Below are 22,916 nucleotides of genomic sequence, written 5' to 3'. Positions count from 1 at the left end.
AAGTTGAGCACAGAAAAACAGAGGCGGCAAAATTAAACTGCAAATTTTATTATTTGCATTGTGGTAGCACCGACACGTATGACATGAGTCACTGTCCTCACCACTATCCTCAAAAAGTTTAATTTAGCTTAACAAAGAGAAGGTTAAGAGGTGACTAGATCACAGTCTGTAAAAGTCCCTACATAGGGAAGAAATATTTGATAATAGGCTTTTCAGTCTACCAGACAATCCTTAACAAGTTTCAGTGGCTGGAAGTTAAAGCTAGACAAATGCAGACTGGAAGTAAAGTATACATTGTAACAGTTTTACAAAGGGTCTTGCTGGATTTTCCATAACTTGCCATTTTTAAATCGTAAGTGGATGTTTTTCTAAAAGATATACCATAGTTCAAAAGGAATTCTTTTGGAGATGTTATATGATAGCAGTGTTAGACAGGTGGTCAGAGTAGATGATCACAACTGTCCCATGTGGCCTTGGAACCTATGAACCTCAAAAGTGGCAGTGGTGACTCCTAAAGCTAGAGAATAGCTCGTTGTTTTTCTGGGTTCATTTATTATTTAATTGCTCTCAGTGTTCCCACTGCTTTATGGAGTGCAGGGGCAAATTCTCTCTGAAAATGTCAGGAGTTCGTAAAAGAAATCTAGATTATGTTGCTCATGCTCAGTAGTTGAAATAAAAGGGTAGCTGTACTAGCCCAGCAGGTCACTGAATACACGTTTCTGTCGTTCAGACGAAGGTAACTTCATTCATTCTTGCCTTACTCAAGCATCACGCTTTCAGCAGTGACCCCCATTCATCAGAGTTACTCTATAGCGGTGCAGGAATCAGTTTTTTCCCTGCATATTTTTTTATTTAGTCCATACCTTTAGAGCTCGTGTTTACTTTCCCAGTTCTCCTCTCCTTCCATTCCACTGCTCTGGATGTCTGACGTTGTACCAACTTGCCTTTTTTACCCTGATCAGCAGAGGTCACTGTGGGCCAGTGACAGGAGGTCCCTGGCTATGGCTTCAGTGTGACAAAGAGTGAAAGTGCAGCAGAGATTTTATGCTGTTCTGTCACAAGCACTGTGCATCACTGAGTATTCAGAGAATCATAGAAGCTCAGGGTTGGAAAGGACCTCGGGAGGCATCTAGTCCAACCCCCTGCTCAAAGCAGGACCAATCCCCAACTAAATCATCCCAGCCAGGGCTTTGACAAGCCTGACCTTAAAAACCTCTAAGGAAGGAGATTCCACCACCTCCCTAGGTAACGCATTCCAGTGTTTCACCACCCTCCTAGTGAAATAGTGTTTCCTAATATCCAACCTAAACCTCCCCCACTGCAACTTGAGACCATTACTCCTTGTTCTGTCACCTGCTACCACTGAGAACAGCCGAGCTCCATCCTCTTTGGAACCCCCTTTCAGGAAGTTGAAAGCAGCTATCAAATCCCCCCTCATTCTTCTCTTCCGCAGACTAAACAATCCCAGTTCCCTCAGCCTCTCCTCATAAGTCATGTGTTCCAGTCCCCTAATCATTTTTGTTGCCCTCTGCTAGACATTTTCCAATTTGTCCACGTCCTTCTTGTAGTGTGGGGCCCAAAACTGGACACAGTACTCCAGATGAGGCCTCACCAAAGTCGAATAGAGGGGGATGATCATATCCCTCGATCTGCTGGCACTGCCCCTACTTATACGTCCCAAAATGCCATTGGCCTTCTTGGGAACAACAGCACACTGTTGACTCATATCCAGCTTCTCGTCCACTGTAACCCCTACGTCCTTTTCTGCAGAACTGCTGCCAAGCCATTCAGTCCCTAGTCTGTAGCGGTGCATGGGAGTCTTCCGTCCTAAATGCAGGACTCTGCACTTGTCCTTGTTGAATGTCATCAGATTTCTTTTGGCCCAGACCTCTAATTTGTCTAGGTCCCTCTGTATCCTATCCCTAACCCTCCAGCGTATCTACCTCTCGTCCCAGTTTAGTGTCATCTGCAAACTTGCTGAGGGTGCAATCCACACCATCCTCCAGATAATTAATGAAGATATTGAACAAAACTGGCCCGACGACCAACCCTTGGGGCACTCCACTTGATACCAGCTGCCAACTAGACATGGAGCCATTGATCACTACCCATTGAGCCTGACAATCTAGCCAGCTTTCTATCCACCTTATAGTCCATTCATCCAGCCCATACTTCTTTAACTTGCTGGCAAGAATATTGTGGGAGACCGTGTCAAAAGCTTTGCTAAAGTCAAGGAATAACACTTCCACTGCTTTCCCCTCATCCACAGAGCCAGTTATCTCGTCATAGAAGGCAATTAGATTAGTCAGGCATGACTTGCCCTTGGTGAATCCATGCTGACTGTTCCTGATCACTTTCCTCTCATGTAAGTGCTTCAGGATTGATTCTTTGGGGACATGCTCCATGATTTTTCCAGGGACTGACGTGAGCCTGACTGGCCTGTAGTTCCCAGGTTCCTCCTTCTTCCCTTTTTTAAAGATAGGCACTACATTAGCCTTTTTCCAATCATCCAGGACCTCCCCCGATCGCCATGAGGTTTTCAATGGCTCTGCAGTCGCATCCACCAACTCCTTTAGCACTCTCGGATGCAGTGCATCCGGCCCCATAGACTTGTGCACGTCCAGCTTTTCTAAATAGTCCCGAACCACTTTTTTCTTCACAGAGGGCTGGTCACCTCCTCCCCATGCTGTGCTGCCCAGTGCAGTAGTCTGGGAGCTGACCTTGTTTGTGAAGACAGAGGCAAAAAAAAGCATTGAGTACATTAGCTTTTTCCACGTCCTCTGTCACTAGCTTACCTCCCTCATTCAGGAAGGGGCCCACACTTTCCTTGACTTTCTTCTTGTTGCTAACATACCTGAAGAAACCCTTCTTGTTACTCTTAACATCTCTTGCTAGCTGCAACTCCAAGTGTGATTTGGCCTTCCTAATTTCACTCCGGCGTGCCCGAGCAATATTTTTATATGCTTCCCTGGTCATTTGTCCAATCTTCCACTTCTTGTAAACTTCTTTTTTGTGTTCAAGATCAGCAAGGATTTCACTGTGAAGCCAAGCTGGTCACCTGCCATATTTACTATTCTTTCTACACATCGGGATGGTTTGTCCCTATAACCTCTATAAGGATTCTTTAAAATACAGCCAGCTCTCCTGGACTCCTTTCCCCCTCATGTTATTCTCCCAGGGGATCCTGCCCATCAGTTCCCTGAGGTTGTCAAAGTCTGCTTTTCTGAAATCCAGGGTCTGTATTCTGCTGCTCTCCTTTCTTCCCTGTGTCAGGATCCTGAACTCGACCATCTCATGGTCACTGCCTCCCAGGTTCCCATCCACTTTTGCTTCCCCTACTAATTCTTCCCGGTTTGTGAGCAGCAGGTCAAGAAGAGCTCTGCCCCTAGTTGGTTCCTCCAGCACTTGCACCAGGAAATTGTCCCCTACACTTTCCAAAAACTTCCTGGATTGTCTGTGTACTGCTGTATTGCTCTCCCAGCAGATATCAGGGTGATTGAAGTCTCCCATGAGAACAAGGGCCTGCGATCTAGTAACTTCCATGAGTTGCCGGAAAAAAGCCTCATCCACCTCATCCCCCTAATCCGGTGGTCTATAGCAGACTCCCACCATGACATCACCCTTGTTGCTCACGCTTCTAAACTTAATCCAGAGACACTCAGGTTTTTCTGCAGTTTCATACGGGAGCTCTGAGCAGTCATACAATGCATATATATATATATATACAATGCATATACAATGCAACTCCCCCACCTTTTCTGCCGTGCCTGTCCTTTCTGAACAGTTTATATCTATCCATGACTGTACTCCGGTGCAAACAGTACCCTTCAAACAGTTTCATGGCTAGCATTTATAGATTTAAAGAGAGATTTAGTTTAGATCTTCTTAGCTGAAAGGTTGAGGGCCTCAAGGAGTGCAGGTGTTGAAGAGAGAGAACTGGTGGATCACCTGAGTCCAAAGGAGGTGCTGAGGGCACTAAGGGTGTTTTGGGAGGGAAGGGATCACTCTGAGATCTGCTCAATGTATTCGACCACCTAACACAGGTGCACATCATAGACATAGATCTCCTTTTGAGACATGGAACAAACTGCATCTCTGCTTTCTCCCCACAGCTACTGTGTCTTTGTTTCATGTTACATCTACAGATGTTTCTACACTTTACCGTCTGCCTGTTCCTTCATTTCTTCTGTTGTATGTTTGTTTGTTTCCTTTTAACATGATGATTAATATATCTTTGTTTTTCTTTTCACCTTTTTCTGTTGCCAACATTTGTAGGAAGAAGAACAAAAGCAGGCAGTAAGTTGATTTCAGTGTGTAGTTGATCTAACTTGGGGGTGGGTTCTGCATGAAAACACATTTTTTGTCCTGATGGGATATGTGTAAATAAACCATGCATTACTTTTTCTTCATGGCTAGTGTAAAGTCGCTGCTATGGGGTCTTTCTCATTTTTGAAATTCCAAACCAGAGCTCTTCAGTTCCCAGTGGAGCATGTTCTTAATAAAGTACTGTGAGCTTATTTTCCTCCCCTTTCAAATTAAGTTTATTGCCTTGAGTACATGACCAGTGAGAATATTTGTTTGTTTTTTAGAAAAGTGCATGATCAACCAGATTGAAAAGGCAGATTCTCAGCTTGTTTTACTCCATATTCTGACAGTTTCTCTGAAGTATTTTGATAGCTTTCTTGTCTCTTTGAATAACCTAGAATTTGCCTGTTTGCCATGTACAAGTCCATGCATGAAAACTAATTTTGATACTCTAGGCGTGGCTTCGTGTCGTGTAGCCTTGATATAGTCTCACTAGACTAGTCTGTTTTGCGCTCGTTGCAAACAAAATGTGCAAACTAATGAGAGACAAGAATGCTTTGCTGTTACTGATTTCCATTTCCATTACCCTCCTACTAAAATTTAAATCCAGTGTTAACTTTGTGATCCACTCCAGAGGGAGCCCTTTTTCTTTTTAAGGAACAGCCTTATATTCAGTTATTTTTCTTTAGCAACACGCGTTTTCAGCACACGCTGGCTGTTCTTCTCTTTGCACATAGAGTTATGAAGATTAATCCTGCGTTCACTTGGGTGGTTTATCTGCCATATATACCTTACACAGCTTGAAAATATTCAGATAACTTATTTCTGGTAAGAAGATGTACCTGTGTATACAGCTTCGATCGATGAAGCCTCTGAGTCACGCTACATCAGTAATGTGCTGGACCTGACCTTTGGTGGCTCCTGGGAGCCCCATATTAAAATTCCTTCACCAAATTGAAGGGAAAATTGTGATGATTTCCCTCCTTGTGCTGGAGTTTGCTCCTCTCTAGATGTGGCTAAATCATCCTGTTCAGAGAAGATTTATCCTGGGGTTCATAAAAATACCTCTGTGAAAAAACTTGTGACTTTTAGGAATGGACCAGATTACACCAAACAGGTAAGTACAGAATGTTTCCTGGGGGAAGAAAAACCCCAAGACACCCAGATAAGGTCTTTACTCCTCTCCCCCATCAAATTGCGAACGCTGAACATTGCCATATACTCAAGAAGAAAAGGAGGACTTGTGGCACCTTAGAGACTAACAAATATATTTGAGCGTAAGCTTTCATGAGCTACAGCTCACTTCATAGATTCATAGATACTAAGGTCAGAAGGGACCATTATGATCATCGGATGCATTCAGTGGAAAATAGAGTGGGGAGATTTATATACATAGAGAACATGAAACAATGGGTGTTACCATACACACTGTAACCAGAGTGATCAGGTAAGGTGAGCTATTACCAGTAGGAGAGCGGGGGATGGGGGGTCTCGTTGGAGTCTGTTTTTGAAGTTTTTTTTTTTTGAAGAATTGCCACTTTTAGATCTGTAATTGAGTGACCAAAGAGATTGAAGTGTTCTCCGACTGGTTTTTGAATGTTATAATTCTTGACTTCTGATTTGTGTCCATTTATTCTTTTACGTAGAGACTGTCCAGTTTGGCCAATGTACATGGCAGAGGGGCATTGCTGGGCACATGATGGCATATATCACATTGGTAGATGTGCAGGTGAACGAGTCTCTAATAGTGTGGCTGATGTGATTAGGCCCTATGATGGTGTCCCCTGAATAGATATGTGGACACAGTTGGCAACGGGTTTTGTTGCAAGGATAGGTTCCTGGGTTAGTGGTTCTGTTGTGTGGTGTGTGGTTGCTGGTGAGTATTTGCTTCAGGTTGGGGGGCTGTCTGTAAGCAAGGACTGACCTGTCTCCCAAGATCTGTGAGAGTGATGGGTCGTCCTTCAGGATAGGTTGTAGATCCTTGATGATGCCCAGGAGAGGTTTCAGGATAATTTTCAGAAATAAACATTTCCATGGAAGTGTAGCATAATTAATATTTGTTTTCGCAGTGCCGCTGCCTCCTTCCTGGTTATTGTTGTTAGTTGGCTTGCCTGTGGGTGTGTGTGTGGTCTCTCGGGTTGCCAACTTTCTACTCGCACAAAACTGAACACGCTTGCCCCACCCTGCCTCATCCCTTTTCCAAGGCCACGCCCTCACTCACTCCATCCCCCCTCCCTCTGTCACTCACTCTCCCCACCCTCACTCACTCTCTCATTTTCACCAGGCTGGCTCAGGGGGCTGGGGTGGGGGGGTAAGAGCTCTGGCTGGGGGTGCAGACTCTGGGGTGGGGCGGGGATGAGGGGTTTGGGGTGTAGGAGGGTGCTCCAGGCTGGGACCGAGAGGTTTGGAGGGCGGGATGGGGATCAGGGCTGGGGCAGGAGGTTGTGTTGCGGGGGAGGATGAAGCTCCAGTTGGGGGTGCGGGCTCTGGGGTGGGGCTGGGGATGAGGGGTTTGGGGTACAGTAGGGTGCTCTGGGCTGGGACTGAGGGGTTCAGAGGGCAGGAGGGGAATCAGGGCTGGGGCAGGGATTTGAGGCATGGGAGGGGGTCAGGGGTGCATGCTCTGGGCAGCGCTTACCTTAAGTAGCTCCCGGAAGCAGCGGCATGTCCCTTCTCTGGCTCCTACGCGGAGGTGCGACCAGGTGGCTCTGCGTGCTGCCCTGTCTGTAGGCGCCGCCCCTGCAGCTCACATTGGCTGCACTTACCAGAGCCCCCTGGCTTCCCCCTATGCATAGGAGCCAGAGGGGGGACATGCCGGCTGCTTCCCGGGAGCTGCACGGTGTGGAGGCTAGCAGGGAGCCTGCCAGCACCACTGGGCAGAGCCGCCAATGGGACAGTCAGCAGTGCTGACCAGAGCCCCTAGGATTCCTTTTCGACCAGGTGTTCTGATCGAAAACCAGACACTTGGTCACCCTAGTGTTGTCCCCAGCGTTGTGTAGATAGCTGGTTTAGCAGACCATGATAGTACTACCTAGTGTGGTATTTGTACTAGCTGGATAAATATTTAGTGCTTATTATATAGCAACAATTCCGGGCAGTGCAGTGGGCAGTGAACTTGTAATCGTCTGGTTTAATACCTTGCCTGGCTTTGGTTTACAGCCTCTGGTTCAGGCCTCAGGGCTTGCACTAGGCCCAGTGCTCCAGGCTCTCTCTACTACAGGTATTGAAACTCACTGTAGTTTGAATATGAAAACAAATGAAGAGATTCCCCAATTGTTCTTCCCTCCTGTCTGCAGTCCACATACCGTGGGATATCGTGTTTATCAGCAACTGAGAGAAAATTTGGGGTGGAGGGGGCCTCTTACTAAAATGTTAACAGCACATTACTTCACTATATAGTCCTGCTGCTTTGGAATTTGTTGCCTCAGAAACCATAAGGATTTGAAATAACAGTAACCAAACTTAGACCAACCAAAGGTCACGTTAGTAATTTGTATTAAATAAATCTGAGTGTGGTGCCTAGTTTGCAGGAACTGGAGCAGGTTGCAGCTGCCCTCATCTGTAATACAAAGGTGCAGCCTGAAAAAAACTACAGGTTCCAGCATGCATTGCTCTGCTTCAATCAAAGCCACTTAAATGAGAACCCCACATCATATTGTCTACTGAGACCATTAGTTTTCAGGAAGAGGGTGGTGGTCTTGGTACTTCTTCACACTGAAGAGGAGAGGCGAAAGGCAGCTCTGGTTCTTCTTGTAGAATTTAACAGGCCAAAATTGGCTTCTCTGCTACTTCAGTAAATTTACTGTCAACCATTTATTCCAAGTATTCAAATAAACACAATACTGGAGAACAGAAGGGCTGGTGGGCTGGGAGAACCCAGCTTAAAGGGACATAGACGGCTTGAAATCTAGTCAGTTTCAGCAAATGAGTTTAAATTAGTTTCAGGCACTTCATTGGTTTTACAATCACAATGTCTTTGTTGCCCCTCTTGGAGCACGTGTAAGACCCTTATACACAGAAAGAGTGATTGTCTATATCAGCAGTTCTCAAACTTTAGCAACCCGAGGACCCCCATTTTGAGTTAAAAGTTTTGTGGACCCCCAAGACCCCTGTTCAGCCGCAGGCCCTGGCCCCTCTCCACCCCTTCCCCCAAGTCCCCACCCCACCTCTTCCTGTCCCCACTCCCCCCTGCCCCTCCTCTTCACCACCTCTTTCCGCTCCCGAGCGCCCCATCCCCACTCCTCCCCATTCCTCCCAGCACCTCCTGCACGCTGCTGAACAGCTGTTCCCTGGCATGCAGGAGGCACTGGGAGGGAGGGGGAGAAGTTGATCAGCTGGGCTAGCGGCCTGGGACATGATTCCGTCCCCTCCCACAAGCACACCCTGCCCCGCTCCTCCCCCTCCCTCCCTCTCTCCTAGCGCCTCCTGCACGCCGCCCACTGAAGAGCTATTCACCGGCATGCAGGAGGCGCTGGGGAGGAGGAGGGGAGAGAGGGAGGGGGTGGAGTTGATCAGCGGGGCCCACAGACCCCTGAAGTACCCTTGCGGACGCCCGTCTGAGAAACACTGGTCTATATTCTAAGTGCTATCAAATGCACAAAATAAACTGAAAAGGGAGAGAGAGGGATTTTTCCCTATAGCTTTGGGTTGTAGTAATCTTAGGTGGTGGTTGTCATAAAATGAGGTAAAAAACTGTCAGGTAGAAGTGTGATTTTAAATTGGCTGTGATCCTTTAAGGGGTAGCAGTCACAGCTCAGAACCTTATGCAAAGTGGCCATTCTATATGTCTTTCCGGAATCAAGTGCCTCTGTACCTAACAACATTTTGTCCTGCATAAACTCCAAATGCAGTTTGAAATAGGCATGACTTTGTTCAAATTCGTGTTTTTCAAACCTTGCCCTCACTAAGAACTATGCCCAATACCAAGTTTCAACTTTCAAGCTGCTGTCATTTATAACACAGCTGTGTACAAAAGAAGTGTGGCTAGAATTGTTTTAATCTTTAGAACTCAAAAACAGCGGGAGGGATTGCTCAAATTTTCAAAACAGATTCACCTTCAGAAAGAGACCAATGAATTTTTTAAAAACGTACATATAGTATGTGAAAACAGGGCTAGAATTGAAACTGATTAAGAACCTCCACTCTAGAATTCACTTCTGTGCAAAGTTATGGTGGTACTATAATTTTATTGTGGACAGTTTAGGGAGAATCCTGAGCTGGTCATGCTAAAAGGGTCACATATAATCAGAGAAGTGATGAGTTATGAGACTTGTTTTACCCTAAAAATATTATTTTTTTCCAATTTGATGCTAATAATTTCAAAACATATAACAGCAGCAGCAGGAGCCTTTGGAAAAGGGCTTTATATGTTTCTATATCAGGGGTTGGCAACCTTCGGCACGCGGACCATCAGGGTAATCCACTGGTGGGCCGCGAGACATTTTGTTTACGTTGACCGTCCGCAGACATGGCTGCCCACAGCTCCCAGTGGCTGCGGTTCGCCGTCCCCAGCCCATGGGAGCTGCAGGAAGCGGCAGTGAGCATGTCCCTGGCCACTGGGAGCTGTGGGGGGGCTGTGCCTGCGGACGGTCAACGTAAACAAACTGTCTCGTGACCTGCCACCAGATTAGCCTGATGGGCTGTGCGCCGAAGGTAGCCGACCCCTTTTCTATATGTTATGGTGCTATTGCTCTCTTGTTCATCTAACAAAGTGTCTGTATACAGTGAAAAGGATCACAAAGAATTGCTGTAATCCTTTGGCAGGTAGACTTACAAATTTCCCCTCTTTTCACTTCCAAAACAAAATGGTCATTAACAACATGATCATTTTAAAAAAAAACCAAGAAGTTATAAAAATAAAAACCAGTCTCCTGTCCCCACCCTTCTACTAAAAGTATCAGGGTTTCAGTTCTTACAGGATGTGTAGTAAGTTGAAACTTCCACAGTAAATACCTATGCTAGTGTGGCCGTGATGGGGGTGGGAGTGGGGGTGGGAGTGGGACTGCTGGTTTGAAAAGGTTCTGTATAAACTGCATAAATCCTCTGGCTGACAGAAATAGCAGCCCTGAAGCAGTACATGCTATTGTGCTCTAAGAACTGTTCATGCAGTCTGGGTGTTGGTACGGTTGAAGAGGACTTTTTAAAAAGTTTATACTGTTTCCATCTCTCACCCCGGCAACGTGCTTCGTAGTCATAGGCACATGCATAAAACAAGACTTGCTCCATGGTGAGGTAATGGATATTCGTCAATGGAACCCTCTGTAGGAGTGGATGTCACGTGAAGGAGATTGATACTACACAATCTAAACAGTTATTTAACCAATGGCTTTTTGCAACAATTACATCATAAAATGTGACTTTTGTAAGAGACAATTCAGCTGCGCGCCCACCTGTTACCATGGTTGGATTTTGTTCTGTACACGTCCTTCCACTAGCCTGGCTCTAAATTAAATCTGCTACTGCCATTCTGGGTCAGATGACACCTCTGTGCCGTTGAAAGCAGTTTTTGTTACCTTTATACATCTGAATGTGTAACACCATTATTTAAGGATTCAGATTCATTGTATTTCCTGCGATATGCATTGCCTGGCTGTGGGGAATAGGATATGGAGCTTTCTAGGTCACCAATTCAAGACCAGTCCAGGTCGATTGTAACAAGAAGACATTTGCTATAAGCCTGGTTCCTAGTGGTTCCATCTAATGGAAATATGCCTATCACAGCCCCCTTTGTTGGCTGTCTCAGCAGAGGCCACAAATTGAATTAGGTATAAAGGCAGAACTTGCACCCCATAGGGACTGTCTCTTCAACAATAGAATTGCTCATTATAACTGTCAAGTTGCAGGTCTGACCTAGCAGCCAGGAGTGATGTAGGCAAAGCATGCTCATCCCCTGGGAGCATGAGTCATTGCATACTCATCCCCTGAGAGCGTGAGCTCCTTTAACTGCTCCCTAGCTGGGGTGGTGACTAAATACTGATGCATTATATATGTCATGGACAGATAATGGTAAGACTTAATGCTTTTATAGCATTTAAAATAGTTAAAACGCTTTATAAAATTAATCCTCACATCTCTGAGTTAAGTAAATAAATATTGTTGTGTCCATTTCAGAGATTGGGAAGACTGAGAGTGAGAGATTGTTACATGTTCACGACCAAACAGCAAGTTAATGACAAAACTGGAATTAGAAATCCAAAGTCCCTGGCTTTTGATACAGAGCTTATTCCAGTGAACAGTGTTGCTTCTCACTGCAAGTAGATACACATTAGTGTGGAAGAAACTTACATTGCAGCTGTTCCTATTCTGTGATTAATCAGATTATTTCTTTTGTCAGTACTAACAATTATGCACCTTACACCAGTGTCATAGTCACATAGCACATTTTTAAGCATCCAATAAAATAGAGCTGTGAGATACTGCTAACAGGATGATCCAGTGGTTTAGGCACCAGCGTAGGATGTGGGAGATTCATATTCAATTCCTTGTTCCACCGCAGACTTCCTGTGTGACTTAGGTGGTATTATTATTACTGTAATTGCAGAGAAATCAGTACTAAGTGCATTTGTATATGTATCTGTAACACTTTTCTTCCAGTCATTATGCAAGCATGGGGGACTAATTAAAGCCACATGAATGATATCTGGATCTAGCATTGGTTTATATGGCACATGGCCCTTATTAATAGTGATAAGGAAATGTCAGCATGGGATTACTTGACGTTTCGTGAAATCTATTTCACTGGGAAAAGGGTTGGTAGCACATGGCAGCCATTTGGGGCTAGTTTTGTCATCTGCGACGCAGAGTGTATTGCTCTCTTTTGGCTCGTTCCCTTGCAAGATGCTCTCCCTCTTTCCACCTCATTTCCTCATATGTGCTCTCCTTTTCTAGTGGGTCCTGGCACATCTTGCTAAAGCACATTATATGTAGCAGAATTACCTAGATTTGGTCTAAAATAGCACAATAATGCATTTGAGCATAAACTGCTCTGCTGCTAACCGTATTGTAAATTTCTATCTCTTTGAGGTGGATGGTGTCATCCAGGATTACCTCCCTCACCCCCGTTTGTTCTCTGTTTCCCCACACCCATGCACACACTCTCTCCAGACCCATAGTGTAGACATGATGCCCATAGTGTAGACATATGATCAGACTAAACTGCACTTGCATCAAAGCAGGGTTTATGCAAGTGCGGTTTAGTCTGATAATATACCAAAGTGAGCTTCATCTCTAAGACTGTCTAACAGGGGAATAATATTTTTGCATTCTGCATCAATACCCAGTCTGAAGATCCGGTCCAGAGCATAACTAGCTGTGTGTGTAGGTCCACAGTTTATCTGAGAGAAACCTAAGGTGTAAAGGTTCTTGGAAGTTTGGCCTTTAGTGACAGAGAGACTGTCAGCATGAATGTTGAAGTCGCCCAAGACTGAGTCTTGGGAACTTTCACAACACGGATAACCATAGCTCTATCAGCTTTTCTAGGAAAACGTCAGCGTGTTCTGAATCTGTTGGCGAATGGCTTTGTTTCCAGGGAATTTCTCCTGCATTTGAGGCTGAATAGAAACAATCTGACGGTTTCTCCAGTGGTTTTGACTTTGCTGGTCTGGATTGGTGAGGTGCCAGGTGTTCTGTTCCCTATGCTAGTTTTTCCCTTGCTTTGGTGACCCAAGGTTTTATTTAGAGCCAGAAAAGATAGGGTTAAAAGACTGATTTTAGATTTGCATTAGATTGTCTAGTTAAAGAAGGATTCCCATTTCCTGACTATTTCCTTCTTTAACTTCTTGGACTAGGCAGCCAGACCTTCCTTTTTGGCTCTTACCAAATGAGAAGGAGCCTCACAGGACCCTCCCTAATGCAACTTCTGAAAGGCCTTCTATAATTTGTCAGCAGTATCCGTTTTAGAGGCAGCAGAGAGCTCTTCTCTGAGTAATACATTATTTCTTCAAGCCCCAGGCAGATTTTGGCAACTCCTGCGCCACCAAAGGAGCAGTTGGCAACTGGCTTTTACATGTGCTGTGCTACTGCTGGCCCCCAAACTTAAGTTGAGGGCCAAGACTGTGACACACGTGTGTGACTGCAGGACGTATTTCTGACTTCATCAGGCCAACTTCAGCCATTGAGATGGTACCAGCACTGAACTTCATTATTCTGGCACCAACCTAGACTACAGCACACCTGCTTTGGCACGGTCACTGCACCAGCACAGAGCTTCCCAAGTGCAGGCCAAAGTATCCCCTAGGACTGCATAAAAACATGGAAATAAATGGTCCAGGACATGACGGAAGCCATGAAGAATTTAAATATTTTCCTGAGTTTTTGACCCTCACTCACGTTCTCTGTTCATTGGCTTCCTCTCCCTTTTCCCAACAAATTCAAGCTCCTTAGTCACATGTTTAGGGATCAGCAAAGCTCCTCTGTGTCCAAATCTTGAGTCCTCTTTTGACTTACCCCCCTCCCCCCTTGAACACTACATTCATGGATTTATACCAAGGATGAGCTTGTCCCTATAGGTAGTGTATCCTTTTATTTAGATAATGCATACATTTAGGATATTATTTAACCACTCCTGTGAATCTAATTCACTATTTTCTCTTGTCATGGATTTTGAAGCAGCATCTTTAGCTTCCTTACTGAACATTCTAGTAAACTAAATGGTCTGACCTAATCGATAGTCATTTTCAAAGCCATCCCATGTAAGAGTCCTGGAGGAATAGTCCACATACTTTCCCTTCATGTGCTTCTGTAAATACTCAAGGGCTCAACTTGGAATTAGAACTGTGGACAAATTCTCCTTCATCAGAGGAGCCTCACTCTAGGGGCTACATTTCATGGCTTGCTAGATGGGGGATGCTCATGAAGATCAGAAGAGGTGCTATATTCAGACAATTCCTGTTACAGATAATTAACCTTCCTTTCTCCTGCGTGAAATTGCCTCTGCAGATCCCTATTGAGAGTCATAGAATCACAGAAGATAAAGGTTGGAAGAGCCCTCAGGAGGTCATCTAGTCCAACCCCCTGCTCAAACAGGACCAGCCCCAACTAAATCATCCCAGCAGGGCTTTGTCAAGCGGGGCCTTAAAAACCTCTAAGGATGGAGATTCCACCACCTCCCTAGGTAACCCATTCCAGTGCTTCACCACCCTCCTAGTGAAATAGTTTTTCCTAATATTCAAGCTAGACCTCTCCCACTGCAACTTGAGACCATTGCTCCTTCTTCTGTCATCTGCCACAACTGAGAACAGCCGAGCTCCATCCTCTTTGGAACCCCCTTTCAGGTAGTCGAAGGCTGCTATCAAATCCCCTCTCACTCTTCTCTTCTCCAGACTAAATAAGCCCAGTTCCCTCAGCCTCTCCTCATAAGTCATGTGCCCCAGCCCCCTAATCATTTTCATTGCCCTCTGCTGGACTCTCTCCAATTTGTCCATATCCTTTCTGTAGTGGGGGGAGGGGCGAGGCCAAACTGGACACAGTACTCCAGATGTGGCCTCACCAGTGCCGAATAGAGGGGAATAATCACTTCCCTCGATCTGCTGGCAGTGCTCCTACTAATACAGCCCAATGTGTCATTAGCCTTCTTGGCAACAAGGGCACACTGTTGACTCATATCCAGCTTCTGGCCCACTGTAATCCCCAGGTCCTTTTCTGCTGAACTGCCACTTAGCCAGTCAGTCCCCAGCCTGTAGCGGTGCATCAGATTCTTCCGTCCTAAGTGCAGGACTCTGCACTTGTCCTTGTTGAACCTCATCAGATTTCTTTTGGCCCAGTCCTCCAATTTGTCTAGATCACTCTGGACCCTATCCCTACCCTCCAGAGTATCTAACTCTCCCCCCCAGCCTAGTGTCATTCATGAACTTGCTGAGGGTGCAATTCATCCCATCACCCAGATCAGTAATGAAGATGTTGAACAAAACCAGCCCCAGGACTGACCCTTGGGGCACTCCGCTTGATACCAGCTGCCAACTAGACATTGAGCTGTTGATCACTACCCGCTGAGCCCGACGATCTAGCCAGCTTTCTATCTACCTTATAGTCCATTTATCCAATCCATACTTTTTTAACTTCCTGGCAAGAATACTGTGGGAGACCATATCAAAAGGTTTGCTAAAGTCAAGATAGATCATGTCCACTGCTTTCGCCATATCCACAGAGCCAGTTATCTCTTCATAGGAGGCAATCAGGTTGATCAGACATGACTTGCCCTTGGTAAATCCATGTTGACTGTTTCTGATCACCTTCCTCTCCTCCAAGTGCTTCAAAATGGATTCCTTGCAGACCTGCTCCATGATTTTTCCAGAGACAGAAGTGAGGCTGACCAGTCTGTAGTTCCCCAGATTCTTCTTCCCTTTTTTAAAGTTGGGCACTATATTTGCCTTTTCCAATTGTCCAGGACCTCCCCCGATCACCACAAGTTTTCAAAGATAGTGGCCAATGGCTCTGCAATCACATCAGCCAACTCCCTCAGTACCGTCGGATGCATTGTATCCGGCCCCATGGACTTGTGCATGTCCAGCTTTTCTAAATAGTCCTTAACCTGGTCTTTCACCACTGAGGGATGCTAACCTCCTCCCCACACTGTGCTGCCCAGTGCAGCAGTCTGGGAGCTGACCTTGTTTGTGAAGACAGAGGCAAAAAAAGCATTGAGTACTTCAGCTTTTTCCACACTAGGTTGCCTCCCCCTTTCAGTAAGGGCCCCACACTTTCCCTGACCTTTTTCTTCTTGCTAACATACTAGTAGAAATGCTTCTTGTTACCCTTCACATCTCTTACTAACTGCAACTCCAGTTGTGCTTTGGCCTTCCTGATTACACCCCTGCATGCTCAAGCAGTATTTTTATACTCCTCCCTAGTCATCTGTCCAAGTTTCCACTTCTTGTAAGCTTCCTTTTTGTGTTCAAACTCACTGAAGATTTCTCTGTGAAGCCAAGCTTTTTGTCTGCCCTATTTGCTATTCTTTCTGCACATCGGGATGTTTTGTTCCTGCGCCCTCAATAAGGCATCTTTAAAATACAGCCAGCTCTCCTGGACTCCTTTCCCCCTCATGTTATTCTCCCAGGGGATCCTGCCCATCAGTTCCCTTAGGGAGTCAAAATCTGCTTTTCTGAAGTCCAGGGTCTGTATTCTGCTGCTCTCCTTTCTTCCTTGTGTCAGGATCCTGAACTCAACCATCTCATGGTCACTTCTGCCCAGGTTGCCACCCACTTCCACTTATCATAGAATCATAGAATATCAGGGTTGGAAGGGACCTCAGGAGGTCATCTAGTCCAACCCCCTGCTCAAAGCAGGACCTAATTCCCAACTAAATCATCCCAGCCAGGGCTTTGTCAAGCCTGATCTTAAAAACCTCTAAGGAAAGAGATTCCACCACCTCCCTAGGTAACCCATTCCAGTGCTTCACCACCCTGCTAGTGAAAAAGTTTTTCCTAATATCCAACCTAGACCTCCCCCACTGCAACTTGAGACCATTACTTCTTTTTCTATCATCTGGTACCACTGAGAATAATCTAGATCCATCCTCTTTGGAACCCCCTTTCAGATAGTTGAAAGCAGCTTTCAAATCCCCCCTCATTCTTCTCTTCTGCAGACTAAATAAGCCCAGTTCCCTAAGCCTCTCCTCATAAGTCATGTGCCCCAGCCCCCTAATCATTTTTGTTGCCCTCCGCTGGACTATCTCCAATTTGTCCATATCCTTTCTGTAGTTGCGGGGGGGGGGGGGGAACTGGACACAGTACTCCAGATGTGGCCTCACCAGTGCCAAATAGAGGGGAATAATCACTTCCCTCGATCTGCTGGCAACACTCCTACTAATACAGACCAAAATGCCATTAGCCTTCTTGGTAACAAGGGCACACTGTTGACTCATATCCAGCTTCTCGTCCACCATAACCTCTAGGTCCTTTTCTGCTGAACTGCTGCCTAGCCACTCGGTCCCTAGTCTGTAGCGGTGCATTGGGTTCTTCCGTCCTAAGTGCAGGACTCTGCACTTGTCCTTGTTGAACTTCATCAGATTTCTTTTGGCCCAATCCTCCAATTTGTCTAGGTCCCTCTGTATCCTATCCCTAACCCTCTAGCGTATCTACCTCTCCTCCCAGTTTAGTGTCATCTGCAAACTTGCTGAGGATGCAGTTCATCCAATCCTCCAGATCAATAATGAAGATATTGAACAAAACTGGCCCCAGGACCGACCCTTGGGACACTCCGCTTGATACCGGCTGCCAACTAGACATGGAGCCATTGATCACTATCCATTGAGCCTGATGATCTAGCCAGCTTTCTACCCACCTTATAGTCCCCTACCAATTCCCCTGCCAATTCTTCCCTGTTTGTGAGCAGCATGTATTCATGTATTTTGACTTGCTTCTGGACTTGTGAGGTTGGGCAAATAACTTCTATATTGAGGATATGCAGAGGCAATATATTGGGAAGGTAAGTAGCCTGCCTTTCTCATGTAAAAACTTAGTCAGCTATTCAAACAAGAAATATTTGTTAATTGAATCTTTGTTATCTCGTTGTAAGTGCTTTGGAGTCGATTTCCTTTTCATTGCAGAGGGAGCTCCATAAGAGATTAGAATCCTTCTGCATGCCCAGATTTGCTTGTGGACAAAGCTGGGGGCGGGGGGGAGCGGAAAGGGGTTGCAAACACTTTGAAGGGTTGCAAATACTTTGAAGGATAGAACTAAAAATTCAAAGGGATCTTGATAAATTGGAGAACTGGGCTATAGACAACAAAATGAAATTCAATGAAGACAAAAGTAAGGTGGTACATTTAGGGTAGAAAAACCAAATGCACAAATTACAGAATGGGGAATAACTTGCTTGGCAGCAGCATTGCTGAGAAGGATTTGGGAGTTGTGTTGGATCACAACCTCAACATCAGTCAACAACGCAATGCTGTTGCAAAAAAAGCAAATGCAGTTTTGGGTTGAAGGCATAGCATGTAAGTCATGGGAGGTGATAGTACTGCTCTACTCAATGCTGGTTAGACCTCAGCTCTAGTACTGTGTCATTTTGGTCACCAATGTATAGAAAGGATGTAGAGAAACTGGAAAGGGTTCAGAGGCAAGTGACAAAGATGATCAAAGGGATGGAATGCAAGCCATATGAGCAAAGGCTGAAGGAACTGGGTATGTTTAGTTTGGAAAAGAGGAGATTAAGGGGGGAGATGATAGCACTCTTCAAATATTTGAAAGACTGCCATAAGAAAGATGGAGAAAAATTGTTTTCTCTTGTCACATAGGGCAGGACAAGAGGCCATGGGTTCAAACTATAGCAGATTTAGATTAAATCTTAGGAAAAAGTCCTAACTGTAAGAACGGTAGGACAATGGAACAAACTGCCTAGAGAAGTTGTGGAATCCCTTTCATTGGAAGTTTTCAAAAAGAGGCTGGTTAGCCATCTGTCTTGGATGGTTGAGACACAACAAATCTCGCATTTTGGAAGAGGGTTAGACTAGATTACCCTTGTGATCCCTTCTAACCCTATAGTTCTGTGGTTCATCTCTAAATTGTAGAACATTCTACAGAACCTTCCCAGCATCTATCCCTAGAAAATTTCTCAGGCCCAGATTTTTCCTAATCCTGGCATGAAAGCTTTCTGCAACTGGACCTTCCACACAGGATGGCTATAGGGATGGCTTCCTGCTAGCGGCTGCTAGCTACCCCTAAACCTCAAAGAAAAACCTAGGGGAGGAGACAATGAAAAGGTATACAGATATTCTAGAGATGAGTACAGTATATTGATCTAGATAGACAGGCATTCCCACCCCTGGTACCAACCAGCAGAGCTGGACTGCAACACAGAGGTGTAATTCCTGCAGACATGATCCCTTGCAAATTGAGGAGCTCCACATGGGCATTATGTCTCCCTGAGGCACAGTTCCTCCCAGGGCTCGTTGGGGCAGATCAGCACCACACTGACCCCATCCTGGGCCTAGGCATTAATGATACAGTTTGGCCCTAATTATTTTAGTCACTTAGGTTGATAAAACTCTGATCATAACCTCATGGTTGACTCAGGAGTTCCATTTGGGGGATCTGAAAGAAACTTTTGCCTTACGAAGGGTATTGCTTTCAGCCCAGCTTTCCTCTAATATGTAATAACATAGACTATCCAGCTAAGAAACTTCATATTCCGTCTCAGTTCTTACCAAGAGAAATCACAAAGCCAGTATTGTAGGAAACCATCTTATTTGAGAATAACAAACAGATATTATGGTTTCAATGTTAATGCTTTTCTGACATGTGTCCTTCCTGTGAAATAGGAGCTTTCCCTCAAAGTATCCTCTTTTAATACATTCAGATGTTTTGATTCTGTTGGTAGATTCCATGCCTCCACTGTTACTCAAGCAAATGGCCTACTTACTTGTAAACTCTTCCACATTTTGATTTTCTGTCTGTAGAAAGCTTTTATTGCTTAAATACAAACAAACCTAGGAAATTCAATTTTTCAAATCACCCGTGTTAAGAAAAGATTGTTTATAGCTGAGTTACTTGTAAATTAGGAAATGACCGCATAAATTGCATCCACAACCTTAACTCTGCACCCTTGTGCTAATGCATTATGACCGTCTTTAATTACAAGAGCACAATCTAGTTATTTAATGACAAAATATAACATGCAAATATTCATAGGTCAATGTCTGTCACATGATTAAGTCCTCCCATTCCCAAGTATGCTCTAGGAAGATGAGTAACCTCCTGTATTAGGGCTTGATCTAGCTATCTGTTTACATGCATCCAGTATTCAGGCTTTACAACATGACCCTTCTCAGACCCCCACCGAGGACAGATGCTATAACACAAAGGCTGAAAGGGCTTCTTTGCGTCTGCTCCATAATAAAATGGTTAACAGAAAGGCATTGCTAACTTTGGGAAACAAGGTGGAAAACTTTCCAACATTAGATAGTTAACAAGTTAAAGGGTGATCTCAACTGAGAAGCCTGACAACAAAACTAAGATGATTTTGAAAGATAACAATGGCTTTCAATCTTGTGTAATTGGAGTCAGCTGGGGAACCTTATGGGAATTTAAATTGTAAGAGTCCTGGGAACCTCTGCAAATAAGAGAGCAAACCCAGGGGGAATTTATGAGGAAATCCTAGATATTGGTGGAGAGAGCAATATTCTATATTGGATGCTGTTCCTGCACCCCCACGAGAGGCCCTGCTGAAGGGGGGCAGCACACACCCTATAACTGTGGAAAGGATAGATGAAAGCAAAAATGTTAGACTTTGAAAGAAGCTAGAGAAAAAGGCATTCTATGTGGTAACCAAGATCTGATTGTTTCCTGATCCCAGTGCTATCTCCTACAGCCAGGGGGAAAGAAAGGAATGAAAACAAACAACACTTTATGGATGAAAGGGTTGACATAGCTGTCTTATATCCAGCAACACTGTGGGTGGGTACAAACCCATTTCTTTGGGGATCTCAAATCTGCAGCTGAGCTACTGAACAAAATCAGAGCAGAAGGTGTCTAGAGAAAGTCCAATGTGGACAACAAGGAAGGAGGACTTACGCTCTACGATGGTTGCCATTAAAAAGTAAGAATTTCCCAACAGCTCACTCAGCTATTTCCTATTGTAAGGATAAAGAAAAGCTGTGATGACTCTCAGATGCCACTATGTGGTAACTGCTGACAAATGCTGATTTTCTAAAAGTGATCATTGTGAGTGACTAGCAGAAGACTCACTATGGTATGGCCATGCTGAGCTTTGTTCTCTTTTGCCTTTTCTATTCTATAGTTCACTGAAAATTGTTTTCCAGTTACTCTTCTCCCTTCAGAAGACATGGTGTTTAATTCTGCAAAGAGTGTGCATGATCCCAAGAAAATGTGCAGGTCATTTTTTGTCTGTTGCAAACTATTAAAAGTGTTCCATAGTTGCTGTCCTCTTTCACCCGAGAATGGAGGTCAGTTCCCTCTTTATCAGCTTGCCAGGTTTGGCATGTGTACTGTACTTAAATGTTCATTTTCTGTTTGAAAATTGCCTCTGATTATCCCTGGTTTGAATAAGTGATATTAATGTTTCAGAGTAGTAAACCGAGAAGTGAATTGTAACAGCAGCTGGGCAATATAATAAGGTGCTCAGGAAAGGAGTGGAGATACTCAAGGCTTAGGCTAGATGCCCATCTGTCAGTGATTTGGGAAGAGTGAAATCAGCCTAACCCAGTGCTGAGGAATTAACTGCACATTCCACTGAGGGTCCCTTCTAATCCTCATGGGTCTGTGTGTCATAGAAACTAGCTGTTTGCACTGGTAGACCTGCCCTGGGGAAGTCAGACTGGGACTCTGTCAAAGTGATGGCTCAACTTTGAAGATCACAGAACACACTCCTTTATTTATGGCAAGTCAGCAGTTTTTGTTACACAGAAGTTAATCATTATGGTGAAGTTTGTGTGAGCATTACCACGAAACCTCACCCGCCTTTTCAGAGGGGTTAGACTATAACTCTTCCTTAATCATTTGCTCTGGCCTGTAATTCCGTTTGCAGACTCTCTCTGTAAGAGACCAAGGTGGGGGGTGAGAACCACATTTTTAAAACCGTATTAGCTGGTTTTAATTTATACTAGAATTTAAAAAGAAGTTTGCCAGTAAGGCTGCTGCTGAGTCCTTCATGCACACTATTCTGCTGCCTGCCTCCCTCCCTCGGCGCATCTCTGCTCCACACCACAAGTGAAGGTTGCAGTGGCAGCCCTTCCTTTCAGATTTCCTGTGTCACAACCCAAGTGTTATTTAAATGTATTTTTGTGTATCTAATTTAATTACGTGATTCTGCACAATTAAATACAAACCTTTCAGTGTGACAGACAATATACTGTCTAATAATCCCATCGATGCTGTCTGCTCTTTTCACTCCAACAGTTGATTAGACAGCTGTGCTGTTCTAAAGAAGCCAGTGCCAACAAAGGCCCAAAATAGAACATTGTTGGGTTTTGTTGTTTTTGTTTTTTTGTTTTTTTTTTTTTTTGGGGGGGGGGGGGGGGGGGGGGGGTATTTTTTTTATAACCCACAGACATTATACTGTATATTCCTGTCAGGATGCCAGAAATACATTATAAAGTACTCTCTTCTATCTGTCTAAAGTACCTTTCTCATGCTGTTTGCTGAGCAATATGTGAGCAGTGATTCTGAAAATTGGTAATGAAGAGGACAGAGTTTGTTTTATTTAAACATGCTGCAGCAAAATGAAGGTAATTGTCCACACAAGCCATCTGCTACCTGGCTGCCTTCCATGTGCTTGGGAGACAGAAAATGTATGGATAAAGTGCCTCTTTCATTCCGTTGCCATGATAACAGCCCTGCTTTAGATTTAGAGGGAGGGTTTATTAATGCTTCAGAAAGGTTATTAGTCTGCTGAAGTAATAAGCTTTTTATGCATTCCTTTATGTGATTGTTCTTGTACATTTTACTGTAATGCGTAAAAAGGAGACAGGAAGTTTAAGGCCTTTTTAAAGAGATAGCCATGGCTAATGTGCCACAGAGGACAATAAAACCCAGGTTTCATACAGGAGTAAGTATATTAGGACTGATTTGGGAGGGTCTCTAAATATTCCCATCTTACTGAGCTTAGTTTCAGATTTAAACATTACTTCAGAGTAAGTATCCGAACTAGAGTTTGGATGA

At 44.6% G+C, this 22,916-nt stretch overlaps 1 protein-coding gene across 34 annotated transcripts in view; it reads left to right on the top strand.

The window, feature by feature from the left end:
• DTNB (dystrobrevin beta) overlaps positions 1 to 22,916 on the top strand; it is a 361,644-nt gene that overhangs the window by 281,459 nt on the left and 57,269 nt on the right. For 23 of the 34 annotated variants that reach the window (XR_005224528.2, XR_005224527.2, XR_005224524.2 and 20 more), the window contains one exon: positions 4,276 to 4,296. The exons of the other annotated variants lie outside the window; for them this stretch is intronic. Coding sequence is in view for 17 of the 23 variants with exons in the window: in XM_037893689.2 (XP_037749617.1) it covers positions 4,276 to 4,296 (21 nt within the window). In the remaining 6 variants the exon portion in view is untranslated. The remainder of the gene's footprint in view (positions 1 to 4,275; positions 4,297 to 22,916) is intronic. 34 annotated transcript variants of the gene reach the window in all.

The sequence above is a fragment of the Chelonia mydas genome, chromosome 3 (assembly GCF_015237465.2).
Source record: "Chelonia mydas isolate rCheMyd1 chromosome 3, rCheMyd1.pri.v2, whole genome shotgun sequence".
In the NCBI taxonomy this organism is placed as follows: domain Eukaryota; kingdom Metazoa; phylum Chordata; order Testudines; family Cheloniidae; genus Chelonia; species Chelonia mydas.
The sequence above is the reverse complement of the archived record's forward strand: the minus strand, read 5'-3'. Positions and strand labels throughout refer to the sequence as shown.